The following is a 19970-nucleotide window of genomic DNA, read 5'->3' as shown; positions in this document are numbered from 1 at the left end:
TTAATAAACTATAATAAAAGGATATATAAATTGGGATAGAAAAAAATAAAAAATTTAAATATTAATCGAAAATAATAAAAATATAAAAAAAAATAATAAAGACAATAAAAATTTTTAGTTTCTTTTTTTAAAATTAATTTAATTTATAATATAGCAAAAAGATTAATTTATTTATTTCTTTTTGGAGGCGGCAGCACCTTTACCTGGGGCTTTCTTGGTAACACCTTTGATGACACCAACAGCGACGGTTTGTCTCATATCACGGACGGCGAAACGACCGAGTGGTGGGTATTCAGTGAATGATTCAACACACATTGGTCTTGATGGGGTTAATTCGACCATAGCAGCATCACCGTTCTTGAGGACGACTGGTTGATTACCTTCTTTGGCAACGACAGCACCAGTACGACGATCGACTTTGTCGACGATTTCTGAGAATTTACAGGCAATGTGGGCGGTGTGACAATCTAAGACTGGACTGTAACCAGCATGGATTTGACCTGGGTGATTGAGGACGATAACTTGGGCAAGGAATTTTTCAGTTTCTTGTGGTGGATCGTTCTTTGAGTCACCAGCAACCATACCTCTTTTAATATCTTTGACTGAAACGTTTTTAACGTTGAAACCGACATTGTCACCTGGTTGGGCAGATGGTAATTGTTCGTGATGCATTTCGACTGATTTGACTTCAGTTGAGAGACCAGCTGGGGCGAAGGTGACGACCATACCTGGTTTAATGATACCAGTTTCGACACGACCGACTGGGACAGTACCGATACCACCAATCTTGTAGACATCTTGTAATGGAATACGTAATGGTTTTTCGACTGGACGTTTTGGTTCAACGATGGCATCTAAGGCTTCGAGTAAAGTTGGACCAGTGTACCATGGCATGTTGGTTGATCTTTCTAACATGTTATCACCATTCCAACCTGAGATTGGGACGAATGAAACTTTTTCTGGGTTGTAACCGATTTTCTTGATGAAAGATGAGGTTTCTTTGACGATTTCATCATAACGGGCTTTGCTGTAGTTGGTTGATTTTTCATCCATCTTGTTGATAGCAACGATCATTTGTTTGACACCTAAGGTGTAAGCAAGAAGAGCGTGTTCACGAGTTTGACCGTTTTTGGCAATACCAGCTTCGAATTCACCAGTTGGGGAGGCAATGACTAAAACAGCACAATCAGCTTGGGAGGTACCAGTAATCATATTCTTGATGAAATCTCTGTGACCTGGGGCATCAATAATGGTGAAGTAGTATTTGTTGGTTTCGAATTTCCAGAGAGCAATATCGATGGTAATACCTCTTTCTCTTTCGGCTTTTAATTTATCCATAACCCAAGCGTATTTGAAGGATTGTTTACCCATTTCAGCAGCTTCTTTTTCGTATTTTTCAATGACACGTTTATCAATACCACCACATTTGTAGATTAAATGACCGGTGGTGGTTGATTTACCAGCATCGACGTGACCAATAACGACAATATTAATGTGAGTTTTTTCTTTACCCATTGTAACTTACTAAAATAATTAAAAAAATAATATATTAGTATTTATTTTTTTCAAAAAAAAAATTTTAGTTTTATCATATAAAAATTTACTATGTAAAATTCAATTATATGTGTATATATATATATTTATTATAAATTATTAAATTGAATAATGAACAACAAAATAAAAAATAAAAAATTTATAATTTTTTTTGTTATTATTTTTTTAAAATTATTTTTATTATATTAATTATTTTCGGTTATTTTTATGCGAATGTGAATATTATTTTTTTATTTTATTTTTATTTTATTTAAATTGTGTATATAATGCTATTATTGGCTTTGTTATTTTTTTATTTATTTTAATTTCCTTTTGTGTGTTTGTGTGTGTGGTTGTAAAATAATTATTTATTTTTAATCGAGCGTGTATATATAAATATATTTCAACATAGTAATTTTTTTATATGATATATTTTTTTTTTACTACATACTTTTACTGTTGAATGTGAATTAACAATAAAAAAAAAACGCTCTCAGAAAAATATTTATACCCACAGGCCTCAAGTTTTCGAAAAAAAAATTTAAAATTTTTAAAAAAAAAAAAAAAAAAAAAAAAAAAATTACGCATAACTCGCCGGTTTTTTACAAAGACATTTAACAAGGTTTTACACAAAAATTATGTAAAATTTTTAAAAACTCGATATCTACAACGTTTTTAGAAAAAAAATAAAAATAATTTAGATTTTGAGAAAAAATAATTAAAATTAAAACCGTAACAATAATTAATTATCTGTATCTCTTTTAATTTTCCCAAAAGTTTCTTTTATATTTTTATTATTTTATTAATAAAATTATTACAAGCATAACATAATATAATATTATAATAATTAATAAAAATTATAAAATATATAATTATTGAACAGCACTATGTGCGTATTTTTTAATTTTTTTTAATCTTTCTTAAACAAACACAGATATTCATTTTAATATTTATTAATTTCAATATTAAATTAAATTGGAATTAAAATTTAATTTCTTCAATATATATATTTTTAGTTTGTAAAAATACATATATATTTTTTTTTTCTCATGAGAATAAAATAATATTATTTATTTATTTTATAATTATAAGTAAAATTATTATAATTTAAAAAGAAATATATTTAGATTTTTTTATTTCAGTTACAAATGTAAATTGGTTTCGTATGAATATGATTATTTTCTCAAACCATAATCAGATCAGTTATGCACCGTGTTCATTTTTATTTTTTAATTTTTATTTTTTTTATTTTAACAATAAAATAAAATTTAAAATAAAAAACAATAAAATAAAATAAAATAAAAAACCGATATTCAATAAAATTTAAATAAATTTTATTTTTTATTATTATTTATTTATTTATTTATTTATTTAGATAAAAATTATCATTTTTACATTTTTATATTTGTGTTTTGATTTAATTTTTTTTTACAAAAATCAAACGGATATAATCGCTGGCGATGAAATTTTTTTTTTTTTCCATATGAGATCAATAGCGCCCATATGAAAACTATCATAATAATTATTATGAAAAATTTAAAAAAAAATTAAAAAATAAAAAAAAAATTTTAAAATTTTTTTTTTATTTTTTAATTTTTTTTTTTTTAAATTTTTCATTTCATTTTATTTGTTTTTTTTAAATTGTTTTATAATTAATAATATTAAATTAAAATGGATAACGAACCAATTGATTATGAAGAGTTTATAAATTCAATGGAAGATTATGTTCCAACAGTAAAAATCACATAAAATAGATTTGAAAATTTTCACATTTTTTTTACATTTTCATATTTTTTGATATATATTTATTATCAGATTAAATATAATAATAATAATACTATAATCATAATCATTTTTAAAAATAGTTATAGTTATAGTAGTATTTATTTATAATCATATTACTTTTATAATCTTTTTTTTTTAATTATTTTTAATATAGTCATTATAAATTATTAATTATTAATTAATTTTATTTTATTAATTTTTAGATACCGGATGAGGTAGTATCATATTATTTAAATAAAACTGGATTTTCATGTTCAGATATCAAAATTAAAAGATTAATTTCACTAGCAACACAAAAATTTATATCAGATGTTACAAATGACAGTTTGCAATTTTGCAAGATTAGATTACAAGGAACATCAAGAGAAAAAACTAGAAAAGATAAAGCATTAGTATTGACATTGGATGATTTATCACAGGCATTAAGAGAATATGGCATCAACATTAGAAAGCCAGAGTATTTTGCCGAAAATATTCCACCACAAGAGGTCGAAGAGAACCAAGCAAACGCAAATTTATTAAACAATCCAACAACTGCTTTACCAACTACAACTACAACCACAACTACTACAACTACATCAGCTACAAAAGCAGCAGATACAACCAATACAGCAATAGCAAAAGATTTATCTAAAGATTTAAAAGAATCATCAACTAAAGATTCATTAAAAGAATCGACAAATAAAGAAAAGCAATCAAGTATTTTAGAAGAAGACAATAAAGAATCATCTAAAAAGAAACAAAAAGTTAAATAATAATAATAATAAATAATAATAAATAATAATAAATAATAATAATATAGATTGTAATATAGATGGTCATCCTGATAATAGCACTATTATAGATATTATCATATATTTATTGAAATAGAATAAAATTGTATATAATAAAATTAAAATTAAAACAAAGAATCTTTTTTTTTTTTTTTTTCTAATTTTTTCTATTTATAAATATAAAATTATATATTTAAAAACTAAATAACTTTTTTATTTTTTATTTACTTTGTTTTTATTTTATTTCTTTTTATTTAAATTTCCCAAGGATGATTGAAAATCATTCAAAAATTGCATTACTATTTTATGGTGGTTACGTTCTTCCTCGGTTCTTTTAAGTTCATTCTTTACATCACGAGTTTTCTTCAATTCACTCTTTTTAATTTTCTCTATAAGTTTTAGATTTTCGGTGGTGAGTATTTCTTGAGATATAGATTGACTTTGTTTCTCTTCTTCGTGGATTTGATACTGCTTTAATTTCTCTTCATATAGATTTTCGAGTGATTCAATTTTCTCGTTAGATTGTTGTAATAGTTGACGTAGTGTACTGTTTTCAAGCTCTATTTGCATTTTCTTTTTGTCACTGTGAGAGAGTAGTTCTTTGTTTTTTCGATATTCATTTTCAAATTCTAATTGATACTCTTTTCTGACATTTTGTATGGTGGAGATATATTGAGTGTTTAGATGTTCCAATTCGGAATGGTATTTTTGGTCCTTAAGCTCCAGATCTTTTTGTGTGGTCTCTAATAGTTTTTGGTTCTTTTCGGTGATATCTTCAAAAAATTGTAATCTTTTCTTTAGTAACTGATTCTCTTTTTCTAAATTGAAATAGTTCATTTTTATTTGTGCTGTACTGTTGGAGTGGTATTCTATAGTTGCCTCTAAAAGCTGGTTGTTCTTTTTTAATGCTTGATTTGACAGCGAGAGCGTTATACAATCCTTTTTAATGTCATCGATATCATCCTCTAGTCTGTTATTTGCTTTGATTGCTGTTTGTACACGTTTTTCCAATTCTTGTGATTTTCCTGAATATAGTGTATATTTCTCTTTTAATATTGCTATGATTTGGTGCAAGTCATCTAAATTGGTTAACATTGGATCATAATAAAATTCTTCGGTTGCCCAGGGTATTTCTTCTTGTATATTTACATTTCTTTTATTCTTTTTGGAATAAAAGCTACTATTATTATTACTACTAAAATTACTACTATTATTACTATAGTGACTGAAGGTGCTATCATTATCTGTATCATCTTCATCATGATTGATTTTATATGTATATTTTTTTATGTTGTTATTGGGTTTTTTATTATTATTTAAAAGTTGTTTTTCCCAATCGATTTCCATATGAAATTGGTTATCATTATCATCTTCATTATCCGATGTATTGGGTGAGCCTTTGGGTGAGCTTGCTTGCTGCTTCTTTGAGGAGTTGCTATTGTTTTTCTTTAGTTTTTTATTATCTGAAGGATTTTCATCACCAACTGATAGCAATGATTTAAATAGTTGATTTGATTGTAAATTATTATTATGGGTATGATGGTGAGTGTGATGATGATTGTGACCATGATGATTTTGGGTATGGCTATAGTATGGCGGTAATGCATGGGGATAATGACCACTATTGTTAATATTACTATTATTATTCATTGGTTTTTGAGGTTTGTTTTTATATTTATCATTTGGTGAGTTGAAGGTACTGTTACTTATTACTTGATTACTTAATAACATTATATGTTGATCATCGTTAATTGGCTCAACACCATTGTTATTCTTGGTACCAGTATTATATATATTGAAAGAAGAGGATGAGGTTGTGGATGAGGTATTTCTTACAGATGACGAACGTGGTCTATTTGCTGAGGAGGTTGGTACTCTTCTGGGTGACATGGGTGGCGGTTTATTATAAATACCAACAGTGGAGGTATAGTATTTTGGAGGTGATCCATTATTTGGTGAGCCACTACCATTATTCGAGTAAATATATTTTGGAGGTGATGATGAAAGTGGTGAAAATGAAAAGGGTGAGGATGAACCAGAATCAGAGTTTCTGGGTGAGTTGGGTGGTGATGGGAGGTCGGATAGTTGTGATGATGAAGAGTATGAGTTGGAGCGTGATCTTTGCGGTGTGGGTGGAGGTGATGGAGGATTTGATTGTCTAGATTTATCATTACTTCCATAGTTATTTATATTGTCTCCATTATCTTCACCGATTATAAATCCTGCACTATTATTACCAGTGGATGAAAAGTCGCTATAGTTTGGTAATAGTGATTTTGCGATTTGTGAAAACGCTTCTCTAAACTCTTCAAAGTCAATCTCTGAATTTCCATTGCTTGCAATTTGTTTTTGTAAAATCGATATAAAATCATCACTAACCACTACACCAGTTAATGATTTAATCGCATGCTTTAAATCATTATTATCATATTTTTTTAAAAATTCAATATCTGGGTTATTGTTTAAACTGTCATCTTCTTCTACTATAATATGATTATCAACAAGAACAATGTTATTTCCTTCTCCTTGCTCCTCTTTATTATTTTTATTGATATTAATTGTGTTATTGATATTCATTATATTAATATACGATTCTTTTATATATGTTTTCAGTATGTGTATGTTGTAATATTGTTAAAATATTAAATGGGACACATATCTTTAATAAACTTTATATATATTATTTTGTTGCAAGGTAAAAATATTATTATTATATTTATAATTACTTATTTATTATTCTATAATTTTATTTGATTATTCTTTTATTTTGATTATTAAAGTGCTATATTTATGTTTAAAAAAAAAAAACGATAGAGAGATATTTTTATGTTTTTTTTTTTTTTTATTTAAATTTTTATTTAAATTTCTTTTTTTTTTTTTTTTATTTAAAATTTGTGAGTTATTATAAAACAAAGATTAGAATAATGTGGATTTTTTAATACAGTTTTATAATTTTTTAAAGAGTGTGCTATTTTACAATATTTATAAATTATAATTTAATAATGAATTAATAAAAAAAAAATAAAAAAAGAAATATTATAATTTTTTTATTTATTTGGATATGTTGGAATGTGTGTGGAAATATAAAAAAAATTAATAAAAATTTTTTTTTTATTTTTTTTTTAATTTTTTTAATTTTTTTTTTTTTTTTTTTAATTATTTTTATTTTTTATTTTTTTTTTTTTTAAATTATTTTTAAATTTTTTACTTTTTTTATTTTAAATTACATTTTCGTTGTATAATAGATCATTTATTTATTTATTTTCACAATTGGATTTAAATTAGATTGTTACTATAGTTGGGTAGAAAGAATATACACATCAATAGGATCCTAAATTATAAATTACAATAAAAATGTCAGATGTAAATGCAACAGAATCTGAAATGTCAGAGATAAACTCTGAAAATACCAATAACAATCCAACATCTGCAACTTCAAAAATAACTACCCAAGAGATTTTAAAATCTGAAACTCAAAAAGAAAAAGATGAATTTTATTTAAGATATTAGTATGTATAAATATAATATATAAAGTTGACAACTATCGTCGTTTTATACTCCTAACACAAATTAAACTCATCATTTATTATAGCGTTGGTCACAAAGGTAAATATGGCCATGAATTTTTAGAGTTTGAATTTAGATCAGGTAATAAATTAAGATACGCAAATAATTCACATTATAAAAGTGAAAATTTAATTAGAAAAGAAGGTAAGGATAAAGTGTTTAATAATAACAATATTTACAACTTTATTCATTTCATTTATATTAATATTCACTTTTCTACACTATTTATAGTTTGTGTTAGTGACAGCGTTCTTGCAGAAATTAAAAAGATTATTTTAGATTCAGGAATTATGCAGTATGTTTAATTTGAAAATTTTATAGTCACACCACACATCATCTTATTAATATACATTAATTACTTTAATATAATATAGGGAAGATGATAAAGATTGGCCAGAACCAGATATTGTTGGTAAACAAGAGCTTGAAATTGTTTTAAAGAACGAACATATTTCATTTACTACTACTAAAATTGGTTCGTTGATGGATGTCGAAAAAAGTAAAGATCCAGAAGGTTTAAAGGTTATGTTTTATTTAATTCAAGATTTAAAATGTTTAGTATTCTCGCTCATTGGTCTTCATTTTAAGGTATGTATTTTACTTTAATTTTATTATATTTCAAAAATTTTTTGCTTGGAGAGGCGTGGTGTGTGGGTTCTTCAATTTTAGGAGGCATACATGTGGTTTTTTATTTGTGTGGTGTGTGATTTTTTTTTTTACAAAAATGCACCCCTTAAAAAAAAATCAATCTAACAGGTCATCAATCAAACAAAAAAAAAAACCACACAGATGCCTCCTAAAATTTTTTTTTTTTTTAAAATTTATTATTTATCTAAAATCAAATAACTAATTTCTTTTTTTTTTTTTAAAATTATTTGAAAAATATTTTTTTTATTTTTTTTAAAAATTAATTTTAATTAATTTTTATTTATTTAATTATTTTATTTATTTTTTTTTTATTTTTTCGCACGATCTCTATTTTTATTTTAATTTTTTTATAATATTTCAAACCTTTTTTTCACATAAAGATCAAACCCATATAAAAAAAAATAAAAAAAATAATTCCAAAATAATAATTTAAATTTATAAATATTTTTTTTTTTTTTTTTTTTTCTAAAACTTAATTATTATTATTATTTTTTTTTTTCCAAGGACTTAATTATTTTTTTTACAATAACAATATCCATTCACATTATTAACAGTATTTTCTTATAAATACAAAAAGATAACACTTATTATAATAATTTTTTTATAATTCATCGAAATATTTATAAACATATCATTATTTATTTTTTATTCATTTAATTATTTTTACAAAAGTAATAATTATTCTTTTTCCTTTTTATTACAGCACTACAACTACCTTTTTTAAATTAATTCACATTGAAATTAATAAACATCAACCAACAAATTATAAAAAATGGGACTTTTTGACTCTTTAGTATCATGGTATTATGGTGTACCAACTGAGCAACAACAACAGGCCCAGCAAACAGGCCAACCAAGTGCACCACCACAATTTAAAAAAGAGGCATCTTTTTATCCATTAAGCATGGTTCCTAAAAATGATCCAAAGAGAATTCAAAGAGAAAAAGAATTATTGGGTAATCCAGATAAATTAAAAGAAGAGCCATTGCTTTTAACTTATTCCGAAGAGGATTCTGTTCAAATTTTTATGACTGGAATTGTATTATTCTACTTAATTGAAATGGAAATCAATAGAGTTTATTATACCCAAGCTGGAATTAAACTTCAAAGATTAGATGAAGTTAAAGTTAAATATGGTGGTATGTATTGCATTTTTTTAATTTATTTATTTATTTATTTAAAAATCAAAATATTAAAAAATTATTTTTTAATATATTATTTAGATAACGATTATTTTGATATCGATTTAAATTCATACCCAAATATTAAAAGAAAAATGTCATTTGAAAATTTAAATGATGCCACTACAACTCTAATGGAAAATGAAAAGCTAGAAAAGGAACGTATTGAAAAAGAACGATTGGAAAAAGAATTGGCAGAAAAACAACAAAAGGAAATTAAGGAAAAAGCAGAAAAGGACCGTCTTGAAAAAGAAAGACTTGAAAAAGAACGTCTCGAAAAGGAAAAAGCAGAAAAGGACCGTCTCGAAAAAGAAAAAGCACAAAAAGAGGCCAAAGAAAAAGCAGAAAAGGACCGTCTTGAAAAAGAAAAATTAGAAAAAGAGCGTCTCGAAAAGGAAAGATCAGAGAAAGAGGCCAAAGAAAAGGCAGAAAAGGAACGTATTGAAAAGGAAAGACTTGAAAAACAAAGATTAGAAAAGGAAAGATTAGAAAAAGAGGCTAAAGAAAAACAAGAAAAAGATCGTATTGAAAAGGAAAGACTTGAAAAACAAAGATTAGAAAAAGAGGCCAAAGAAAAAGCAGAAAAAGAACGTATCGAAAAGGAAAAACAAGAAAAAGAGGCCAAAGAAAAACAAGAAAAAGAACGTATTGAGAAGGAAAGACTTGAAAAAGAAAGATTAGAAAAGGAAAGATTAGAAAAAGAACGTCTCGAAAAAGAAAGATTACAAAAAGAGGCCAAAGAAAAAGCAGAAAAGGAAAAGCTTGAAAAAGAAAGACTTGAAAAAGAAAAAGCAGAAAAAGAACGTATTGAAAAGGAAAAACTTGAAAAACAAAGATTAGAAAAGGAAAGATTAGAAAAAGAGGCCAAAGAAAAAGCAGAAAAAGAACGTATCGAAAAGGAAAAGCAAGAAAAAGAACGTATCGAAAAGGAAAGACTTGAAAAAGAGCGTTTGGAAAAAGAAAGACTTGAAAAAGAACGTATTGAAAAACAAAGACTTGAAAAAGAGCGTTTAGAAAAAGAAAGATTAGAAAAAGAGGCCAAAGAAAAAGCAGAAAAGGAAAGACTTGAAAAGGAACGTCTTGAAAGGGAAAAACTCGAAAAAGAAAAACTCGAAAAAGAACGTCTTGAAAAAGAGGCCAAAGAAAAAGCAGAAAAGGAAAGACTTGAAAAAGAACGTCTTGAAAAAGAAGCCAAAGAAAAACTCGAAAAAGAACGTTTGGAAAAAGAAAGATTAGAAAAAGAAAAGCAAGAAAAGGAACGTGTTGAAAAAGAAAAACTTGAAAGAGAAAAAGCACAAAAAGAAAAAGAAGAAAAAGAACGTATTGAAAAAGAAAGATTACAAAAGGAAGCTAAAGAAAAAGCTGAAAAAGAACGTATTGAAAAAGAAAAAGCAGAAAAGCAAGAAAAAGAAATAAAAAGAAAGAGAGATCAACAAGAAGACGGTAATAAAGCAAGTCATAAAAAATTACAACATTTAACATTAGAAAGACCAGGTCAAAAGGGTCGTAAGAAACCAACTAAAAGACTTTCAGAGCATCCAGCAATCAAAGAAGTTATTTCATATTCAAAATCAAACGATGAAGATGAACAATCAACATCATCAGTCTCAAATAATGCACCAAAACCATCTGTTTCACCAAATAAATTTGGTGGTGTTCCAATGATGCCAATGGGTATGGGTGGATTTGACCCATCCTCCGTAAAATTAAAAAAGGCTGCTCCAAGACCACCACCAAGTGGCGGTGTACCAGTCATGATTCCAGAGGGTATCGATTTAGCAGCAGTTAAATTAAAAAAAGCTCCAGGCTCAGTTAACACTGGCAAATAGTTAACCAATCAAAACACTAAATGTATAAAAATTTGGTCAATATGTTTCTTTATATAATTATCATTCATTTCAATATTTAATAATAATCTTTTAATAATAATAAAATCAATCAAAAAAAAAAAAGAAAAAAAAAAAAGAAAAAATAAAAATCAAATTAAAACTTTCTTGTTGTATTAGTATAATAGTCAAATCAATAATATATTTAAATTATAAATTATAAATCATAAATCATAAATCATAAATCATAAATCATCAAATAAAATAGTAATATTAATATTAAATTAAAAATAAAGTTTTATTTTATTTGAAAAAAAAAAAAATTATTTGGTTTTAAAATTAAAATTAGTTTTTTAATATAGTTTTATCATTTATAACATTGGTTTATTTATTATTTCATTTCCAAGATAATTCTTGTATAACTTTAGTATTGTAATCAAAATTCTATGACGCATCACCCCCTCTCATTTTTAGCACTAAAAAAAAATTAAAAAATTAAAATTTTAAAAAAATTTATTTTTATTAAAAAAATAAAAAAGAAAATTTTTTTTTTTCACTTTATTAAAAAATAAATAAAACAATAAACATTCAAAATGAAGATTAAAAAAATAACATTTTTTTTAATTGTAATCATTTTAATAAGTTGTTTTATAACACAATGTATAAGTACTAAAGACATAAATAATAAAAATAATAATAAAAATAAAAACCAAAATAATAATGAAAATAAAATAAAAGAAAATATAAATAAAGATACTAATACAAATAGCAACAATAACGATAATATCAATAGCAACAACAATAATAATAATAACAACAATAAAAACAATAATAATAATAAAGAAGGTAATGGTGCTAATGGGATTGTATTTAATAAAGAAATATTAGATTTTGTAAAAGAACTTAAAAAAGCTAGTGATAATAAACCATCATCAAATAAAGAAGAAAATACTATTAGTGATAGCAGTGATAGCGAAAATTTAAAAGATAATAATAATAATAATAACAATAATAAAGAAATTAGTTTTAAAGATTTCAATATTGATCAATTCAGAATAATAGAAGAAAAGGAAATAGTATTTGATGAAAATAGACAAATAAAAATAGTTTCAGCACCAACATCTGGTGGTTCAGCATCGACTCCGGTAAACCAGCCAATTAAACAACAAAAATCAGAAAGTTTATTTAGTGAGAAAGATGAATACGATTATTTATTTGATGTATTTAATATTGGTGGTGGTGGTAGTGGTGTCAACTCAATAGTGATGGATAGAGATTTACCAGGTAGAGATTTATTAGTTGAGGGTCAGAAATATAGAGGTTATTTGTTATTTGATAGAAGTAATAAATTACAGAATCTATTTAAAAATTCAATTATGGCACACAGCTATGATTTGGGTGAAGAAAGAGATTTGTTTGAGTTTAAAGGTCAATCAAAAGCAACACCATTGGATCCAAAAAAAGCATACGAGTTATTAGAAAAAGCAGCAAATGAATTTAACAATCATCGTGCAATGTATCTATTAGGTCAAATGGAAGAGGTATGTAGATAAATAATTAAAATAGAATTTTTTTTAATAATTAATTATTAAAATATTAAATTTTTATTGAATTTTTTATTTAGATCGGTGAAGTAGATGGTATTATGAATTTTTCAAAAGCAGAAGAATGGTATTTAAAATCAGCTAGTTTAGGTAACTCTGATTCCCAACGTGCATTAGGTTTTATATATTCAACAGGTAAATTAGGATATATTGACGAAGCTAAAGCAATATTATATTATACATTTTCAGCAAAATCAGGAAATATTGTAGCTCAAATGGTTATGGCATATAGATATTTATACGGTCATGGAGTAGAGAAGAACTGCAAAAAAGCATCAGTATTGTATGAAAAAGTAGCAGCTAGAGTATCATCAGATTACGAGCTTAGAGGATTCGGGTATCAAATTCAAAGCCAAAGATTTTCGGATGAAAGAAAAAAGACACATGGTTACCAGGATGAAAATGATATTATTGACTATTTGAAATATTCATCAGATGAACCACATACAATGGGCCAATTGTATTTGGAGGGTAGTTTGGTTAACCAAGATTTTCAACAAGCTTTCGAGTATTACAAGAGAGCCGTCGAAATGGGAATTCCAGCAGGTTTCACTGGTTTGGGTTTTATGTATAATATGGGCTATGGCGTTGAACAAAACAACCGTACTGCATATGAATATTATTTAAAGGGTGCAGAATTAAAAGATAGGGATGCCAAATCAAATTTAGCAGAGTTTTATTTATTTGGTTTTGGAGGAGTCAAGCAAAATACAGCCAAGGCTTTGGAGTTGTTTATGGAGGTATCAGAAACCAAAAATGAACGTAAACCAGAGATACCCATATATCATGCCTCTGCAAATTTAAATTTAGGTAAAGCATATGCTTATGGTTTAGGTGGTGTAGTTATAGATAAACCAAAGGCATCAATATTCTTTAGTAAAGCCATTACTGTTGGCGAAATTTCATCACTATATCATTTGGCTAAACTCCACATTGAAAATGATGAGTCATCATGTAGTATGGCAACATTATACTTTAAAAAAGTAGCAGAAAAAGGTCCATGGGCAATAATATTAAGCAAGGCTCAAGAGTTATTTGAAGAGGATGACTATGAGCGTTCTTTATTACTAAGTGAAAAAGCATCTGAAATGGGTATTGAAATTGCTCAATTTAATTCAGCATGGATGTATAATAAAGGTTATGGTTTATCAAATTATTATGTTGATGGCACCACTAGTGATGACAATAGTCAAGATAGTGAAGGCTCTAGTAGTAGCAATAGCGAAGGCAAAGTACCAATTAATGAAAATTTTACACAGGAGTTTTGGAATCAGCAATCATTTAAAAATTATTACTACTCATCAGAACAACAAAACCCACTCTCACATATCAAAATTGGTGATTTCTTCTACTATGGTATTGGTGTCGAAAAAAGCTTTGAATCAGCAGCTGAAAGTTATAAAGTAGCAGCTAATTCCAATCAAGCAATGGCTCTTTACAATCTTGGTTACTTGTACCAATATGGCGAAGGTGTACCACAAGATTTCTTTTTAGCTAAACGTTATTATGATTTATCATTATCCTTTCAACCAAAAGGTTACTTCCCAATTTACATATCATTAATAGGTTTATTTTTCCATTATGTCTATTGTTTCATTTTATCAATCTTTGATCCAACTTATAAAATAAATACCACAAATAGTGATATATCAATACCAACACCCTCAAAACCACCACCATCATCATCAAACAACAACAATAACAATAACAACTATAATCCTATTAATGATAACTATACACCACACTTTGCCTTCAACGAGGAGTTTATAAAAACTATTGAGTCTTATTCAATTTTAATTTTTATAATTATTATAGGTTATTTAGTAATCAGAAGACAAAGAATAATTTTAAATCAACAAAGAGTAGAAAACAATTTAAATCGACCACGACCACAACCACGACCACATCCACAACCACAACACCAACCACATCCACAACCACAACACCAACCACATCCACAACCTCCACAACAAAACAATATAATTAACTAATATAAAATATATAATAAAAATGTTACATATAATAATTAATAATCGAAAAATCGAATAATCCAATAATTTAAGTATATTAAAAATTTTCTTTTTTTAGATAGTAAATAAATTTAAAAAAATTACAACCGATAAACAAAGTGTCGAAAGATGAAATTACATCATCAATTTTATCTTTTTTTTTTTTTATTTTTTTTTTATTTTTTTTTAATGGTTGCATTACCATTTCCATTTTTTTTTTTTATTTTTTTTTATTTTTTTTAATTTTTTTTTTTTTAAATTTTTAAAATTTTTTTTTTTGTTCATTTAAAATTTAATTTAATAAATAAATAAAAAAAATAAATATATAAATATATATATGATACAGTTTAAATAAAATTAAAGATTTAAATAAAAACAACGATAAAAATAACAATTTCATTTAAATAATGAAACTAAAATCAATACTATTTATAGTATTATTGATTTGTATATTAAATGTTTTATTAATAAATACTCAATCCACAGATAATAATAATAATAACAATAATAACAATAATAATAACAATAATAACAATAATAATAATAATAATAATAATAATAACAATAATAATAAGAATAATAATTATAATTATGATGATCATGATGATTCCAGCGACTATATAGATATGTACGAAAATAATGTTGTTGAGGAAAATGAAAAATTAATAACGTTAGAGCAGTTAAGTCCAGAAACTGTCGAGTTGTTTTTAAGATTAGTAGAAAGTGAAATCGGAAATAATAATAATAATAATAATAATAACAACAAAAAGAATAATAGAGATACTTCATCATTAGAAAAGCAATCGGTTGGTAATGAAGAACCTAATGGCGTTAAAGATAATGGTGATAATGAAAAATTAAAAATACAACAGAGAGTGCAACAAGTCCAACAAATTCAACAACAATTTCAGCAACAGGCTCAACAAATTCAACAACAGCAACAACAACAACCGCAACAAAAAGAAAAAGAAAAAATTAAAGTTAACTCAAATATAATGAACCAACAATTTTTAACAAACGTAAAGCAAAAATCAAAAAGTAAAATGTTTTTCGGTAAAGATGACTTTTTGTTTGGTGACAATGAAGATTATGGTTTAGGGTTTGGTATTGGCAATAATGACGATGAAGAAAAGAAGCCAGTACCAGATTATCAATTACCAGGTAGAGATTTACTAATTGAAGGTCAAAAACTAAGAGGTTTTTTTTTTATATAATAAGGTAACATCAGTATCACATAGATACAGCAATTCTATAATGTCATATAATTTCGATCAAAACGATGATAGGGATATATTTGAATTTTTGGGTAAATCAGTTAATGCAAATCATAATCCAATGAAAGCATACCGACTATTTGAAGAGTCTGCTGAAAGAGGAAATCACCGTGCAATGTACTTATTAGGTTTAATGAATGAGGTAAGTCATTTTTTCTATAAATAAAAAAAAATTGTTTAAATTATATATTAATCAAATTTTTATATTTTTTATTTAGATTGGTGAACATAATGGCATTATCGACTTTGAATTATCAGAAAAATGGTATTTAAAATCAGCTAGTTTAGGTAACTCTGATTCCCAACGTGCATTAGGTTTTATATATTCAACAGGTAAATTAGGATATATCGACGAAGCTAAAGCAACATTATATTATACATTTTCAGCAAAATCAGGAAATATTGTATCTCAAATGGTTATGGCATATAGATATTTATACGGTCATGGAGTAGAGAAGAACTGTTTGAAATCATCCATACTATATGAAAAAGTTGCAGCCAAAGTTGTTTCAGACTACGAGCTTAGAGGATTCGGATATCAAATTCACAGCCAAAGATTATCAGAGGACTATGAAAAGAAATCAGAGTTATATTCATCTGACGAAAGTGATATTTTAGAGTTTTTCAAATATTCAGCAGAAATGGGTGATATAAGTTCATTAATTACAATGGCAAAACTATCATTAGAGGGAACTATTATGAATCAAGATTTTAGAATGGCTATCAATTACTTTAAACAAGCTATTGAAGAGGATGAATATGGTTTGGCTTTAGCAGAAGGTTACTCTGGTTTGGGTTTCATGTACAATAAAGGCTATGGTGTTGAGCAAAATAATAAAACTGCTGTGCAATACTTTACCAAGGCTATGAACGAAGGTGACAGAGAGGCTAGATATCGTTTAGCCGAACTTTATCTCTATGGCTATGGCGTCGAGCAAAGTACAAGCAATGCATTAGAGTTGTTGTCTGGTGTTATTACAGAGGTTATTGTCCAAGATGAAGAGGGTGAGGTTAAGTTACCACCAATTTCCGAGGCACTTACTTTATTAGGTAAAATATATGCATATGGTTTGGGAGGTATACCAATCGATAGAGTTAAAGCATCACAATATCTTTCACAATCTGTAGCATTAGGTAGCGATGTTCAAGCTTATTACCACTTTTCAAAGATTCATTTAGAGAATGACGAATCATCATGTCCAATTGTAGTTCAATATTTGAAAAAGGTTGCAGAAAAAGGACCATGGGCAATGTTAATAACATCAGCACAAGATCTTTATGATGAGGGCAATACAAACCTTTCATTGTTATTAAATGAAAAAGCAGCTGAAATGGGAATTGAATTGGCACAGTTTAATGCAGCTTGGTTATACGACAAACGTTATGGACTTTCGCAATACTATAAATCTGATGAAGAGATTGAACGTATAGAAGAACAGGAATCACATTTAGACGATAGCGAAAAAACCACCATTTTTATCAACGACCTTTTTAATGACGATTTTTGGACACAACAGGCATTCCGTTTGTTTTACTATTCATCAGAGCAACATAATGCAATCTCTTACATTAAAATTGGTGACTATTTCTATTATGGTATTGGTATCGAAAAGAATTTAGAATCTGCAGCCAACAGCTATCAAGTCGCAGCTAATCTCAATCATCCACAAGCACTATTCAATCTTGGTTATCTCTATCAATTTGGTCAAGGTGTCCCACAAGATCTATTTTTAGCTAAACGTTATTACGATCTATCACTCTCTATCAAACCCGAAAATAATAAGCAAGGCTATGATGGATACTATGGTTACATTCCAATTTATTTATCATTAATTGGTTTACTATTCCATTTTATTTATTTATATTTATATTCATTCATTAATCCAAATATCTCAATCTCTTCATCAACAGCATCATCACCCATCGCAACAGCAACACAACAAATTTTAAATGCAGATACTCAAAAAATAGTTCAAGAAATTAGTGATATTAAACCAAAATCAAATTTAATCGATAGCTTTATTTTAAATGAAGATTTAATTCAAACCATTGAATCTTATATTATTATATTTTTTGTAATTGTTATTGGTTTTTTGGTTATAAGAAGACAAAGGTTAATTTTAAATCAAAGACAACAACCACCTCAACAATAATAAAAGTAATTTAAATAAAATATATAATATAATAAATAACAGTAATAATAAAAATAAAAATAAAATAATGATACTATAATCATCATCATCATTATCATCACAATAAAATTTATAAAATAAAATTATTTAGGTGAAATAATTTATCACATTATTTATTTATTTATTAATATTATTAAATACTAATAACAACATACTTTTTTATTTTTATAAAACCATCATATCATGGTTTTTAAAATTAAAAACAATTGATAAAAATACTTTAGCAAATTTATATTTTGAGTATTATCATGATTAATACAAAAAATTTAAAAAAAAAACAATATAGTTAAAAATCATCATTTCAATTTAGATATATTTATTTTAAAATTAATATTTTAAAATTAAATTAATTTATATTTTTAAAAAAATTCTTTTTTTTTATTTCTTTTTCTATTTTTATAAATTTATATTTCAATCAAAATTATTAAAATAGTTGTTGTTATCATTCAAACTACAAATAATTTAATCAAACCCCTTTTGTGTTTAAATATTTTTTTTTTATTTTTATTTTTTTTATATCATTTAAAAAATAATTTTTTGTATTTTTATCTAAGCACCACTGTTTTTAAAATGATTCTATCAAACTTAAATAAAATATAATTAAAAAAGATAATTTTTTTTTAAATCATTTTTTTAAATAAAATAAAATAAAATATAAGAACAAATATATAAAATTATTAAATGTTTTTTTAAAAAGTATGAATAACAAAAAAAAAAGAAAAAATAGCATATCTTTATTTAAATATATTTAAATAAATCATTAACAAAATACAATTATATATATATAAAATATAAATATAGATAAAGAAATAAAATAAATAAAATAAATATTTTATTTATAATTTTATAAAAAAAATAAATAAATTTAATAAATTATCTTTTTAATAATATATAAAATGTTAAAAATATTGACGGTAATATTATTAGGATTTTTATTATTAAAATTAATAAAATGCGAACTTATAAAAGAGCTGATTAAAATTGATGAATATGACGACGTTGAGTCAAAGGGAAATATAATTTATAAAACCAATTCAAATAATTATGTTATATTTTCATCATTTGAAGGAAATCTATATAAAATGCAAGTCAATAGTAGGGAAATTGAAGTAAAAAGAAATTTCAAAAGTTTGTTTTATTTAAATCAAAAGAGTAGTGGTTTTTTTGATGAAGTTAATAATATATTTTATTTAGCAACTCAAACAAATTATACTTCCATTCAAATATCAGTTTTTAATTCTTTAAATTTAAACTATATAAATTCCTTTTTTGTAAGTTTATTTTATTAAACACAACAAATCCACACCCCAACTCCCCATAAAAAAAGCAAGTAAATTAATTTAAAAAATAAATATATTTTTTATAGATTTATAATGAAATGTTACCTTTTATTGATAATTCCCTCACACTTGATGATAATAATCAAATAATATTAATCACTCCCAATAATATAATCAAAATTGAAATGGAAATAAATTATTGAAATAAAGGCCAAGCTAAATTAAAAATAATTAAAAAGCAATTATTGGCATCAGAATGTATAATCCCCAGTTCCAGTGTTTTAAATTTAGATAGAAA

At 25.4% G+C, this 19970-nt stretch overlaps 7 protein-coding genes across 7 annotated transcripts; 5 read left to right on the top strand and 2 right to left on the bottom strand.

Annotated features, from left to right (window-relative positions):
• Window positions 1-82: 82 nt before the first annotated feature.
• Window positions 83-1659, bottom strand: DICPUDRAFT_52946 (elongation factor 1 alpha). Its single transcript, XM_003284391.1, has 2 exons — window positions 1605-1659; window positions 83-1524 (listed from the first exon to the last, which is right to left on the bottom strand). Exon 2 carries the CDS (start codon window positions 1513-1515, stop codon window positions 172-174), a length of 1344 nt encoding a protein of 447 aa, XP_003284439.1. The 5' UTR covers window positions 1516-1524; window positions 1605-1659; the 3' UTR covers window positions 83-171.
• Window positions 1660-3544: 1885 nt separating this feature from the next.
• DICPUDRAFT_27692 (uncharacterized protein) lies at window positions 3545-6668 on the bottom strand (the record flags this gene model as incomplete). Its single annotated transcript, XM_003284390.1, has 2 exons — window positions 3545-4141; window positions 4392-6668. The coding sequence occupies 2 exons, from the start codon at window positions 6666-6668 to the stop codon at window positions 3545-3547; spliced, it is 2874 nt and encodes a 957-aa protein (XP_003284438.1).
• A 658-nt stretch (window positions 6669-7326) lies between these two features.
• DICPUDRAFT_91311 (uncharacterized protein) lies at window positions 7327-8749 on the top strand. The gene is made up of 5 exons (XM_003284420.1): window positions 7327-7600; window positions 7684-7802; window positions 7890-7953; window positions 8033-8246; window positions 8687-8749. The coding sequence occupies exons 1-5, from the start codon at window positions 7446-7448 to the stop codon at window positions 8699-8701; spliced, it is 567 nt and encodes a 188-aa protein (XP_003284468.1). The 5' UTR covers window positions 7327-7445; the 3' UTR covers window positions 8702-8749.
• Window positions 8750-9078: 329 nt separating this feature from the next.
• Window positions 9079-11316, top strand: DICPUDRAFT_148219 (uncharacterized protein; the record flags this gene model as incomplete). Its single annotated transcript, XM_003284419.1, has 2 exons — window positions 9079-9445; window positions 9530-11316. The coding sequence occupies 2 exons, from the start codon at window positions 9079-9081 to the stop codon at window positions 11314-11316; spliced, it is 2154 nt and encodes a 717-aa protein (XP_003284467.1).
• Window positions 11317-11906: 590 nt separating this feature from the next.
• DICPUDRAFT_148218 (uncharacterized protein) lies at window positions 11907-14908 on the top strand (the record flags this gene model as incomplete). Its single annotated transcript, XM_003284418.1, has 2 exons — window positions 11907-12854; window positions 12938-14908. 2 exons carry the CDS (start codon window positions 11907-11909, stop codon window positions 14906-14908), a joined length of 2919 nt encoding a protein of 972 aa, XP_003284466.1.
• Window positions 14909-15333: 425 nt separating this feature from the next.
• Window positions 15334-18353, top strand: DICPUDRAFT_148217 (uncharacterized protein; the record flags this gene model as incomplete). Its single annotated transcript, XM_003284417.1, has 3 exons — window positions 15334-16123; window positions 16155-16342; window positions 16419-18353. 3 exons carry the CDS (start codon window positions 15334-15336, stop codon window positions 18351-18353), a joined length of 2913 nt encoding a protein of 970 aa, XP_003284465.1.
• Window positions 18354-19125: 772 nt separating this feature from the next.
• On the top strand, window positions 19126-19970 carry DICPUDRAFT_96696 (uncharacterized protein). The gene is made up of 2 exons (XM_003284416.1): window positions 19126-19663; window positions 19759-19970. The coding sequence occupies exons 1-2, from the start codon at window positions 19289-19291 to the stop codon at window positions 19873-19875; spliced, it is 492 nt and encodes a 163-aa protein (XP_003284464.1). The 5' UTR covers window positions 19126-19288; the 3' UTR covers window positions 19876-19970.

The sequence above is a fragment of the Dictyostelium purpureum genome (assembly GCF_000190715.1).
Source record: "Dictyostelium purpureum unplaced genomic scaffold DICPUscaffold_25, whole genome shotgun sequence".
NCBI lineage: Eukaryota > Evosea > Eumycetozoa > Dictyosteliales > Dictyosteliaceae > Dictyostelium > Dictyostelium purpureum.
Note: the sequence above shows the minus strand (reverse complement) of the source record. Positions and strands in the feature narration are given on the sequence as shown.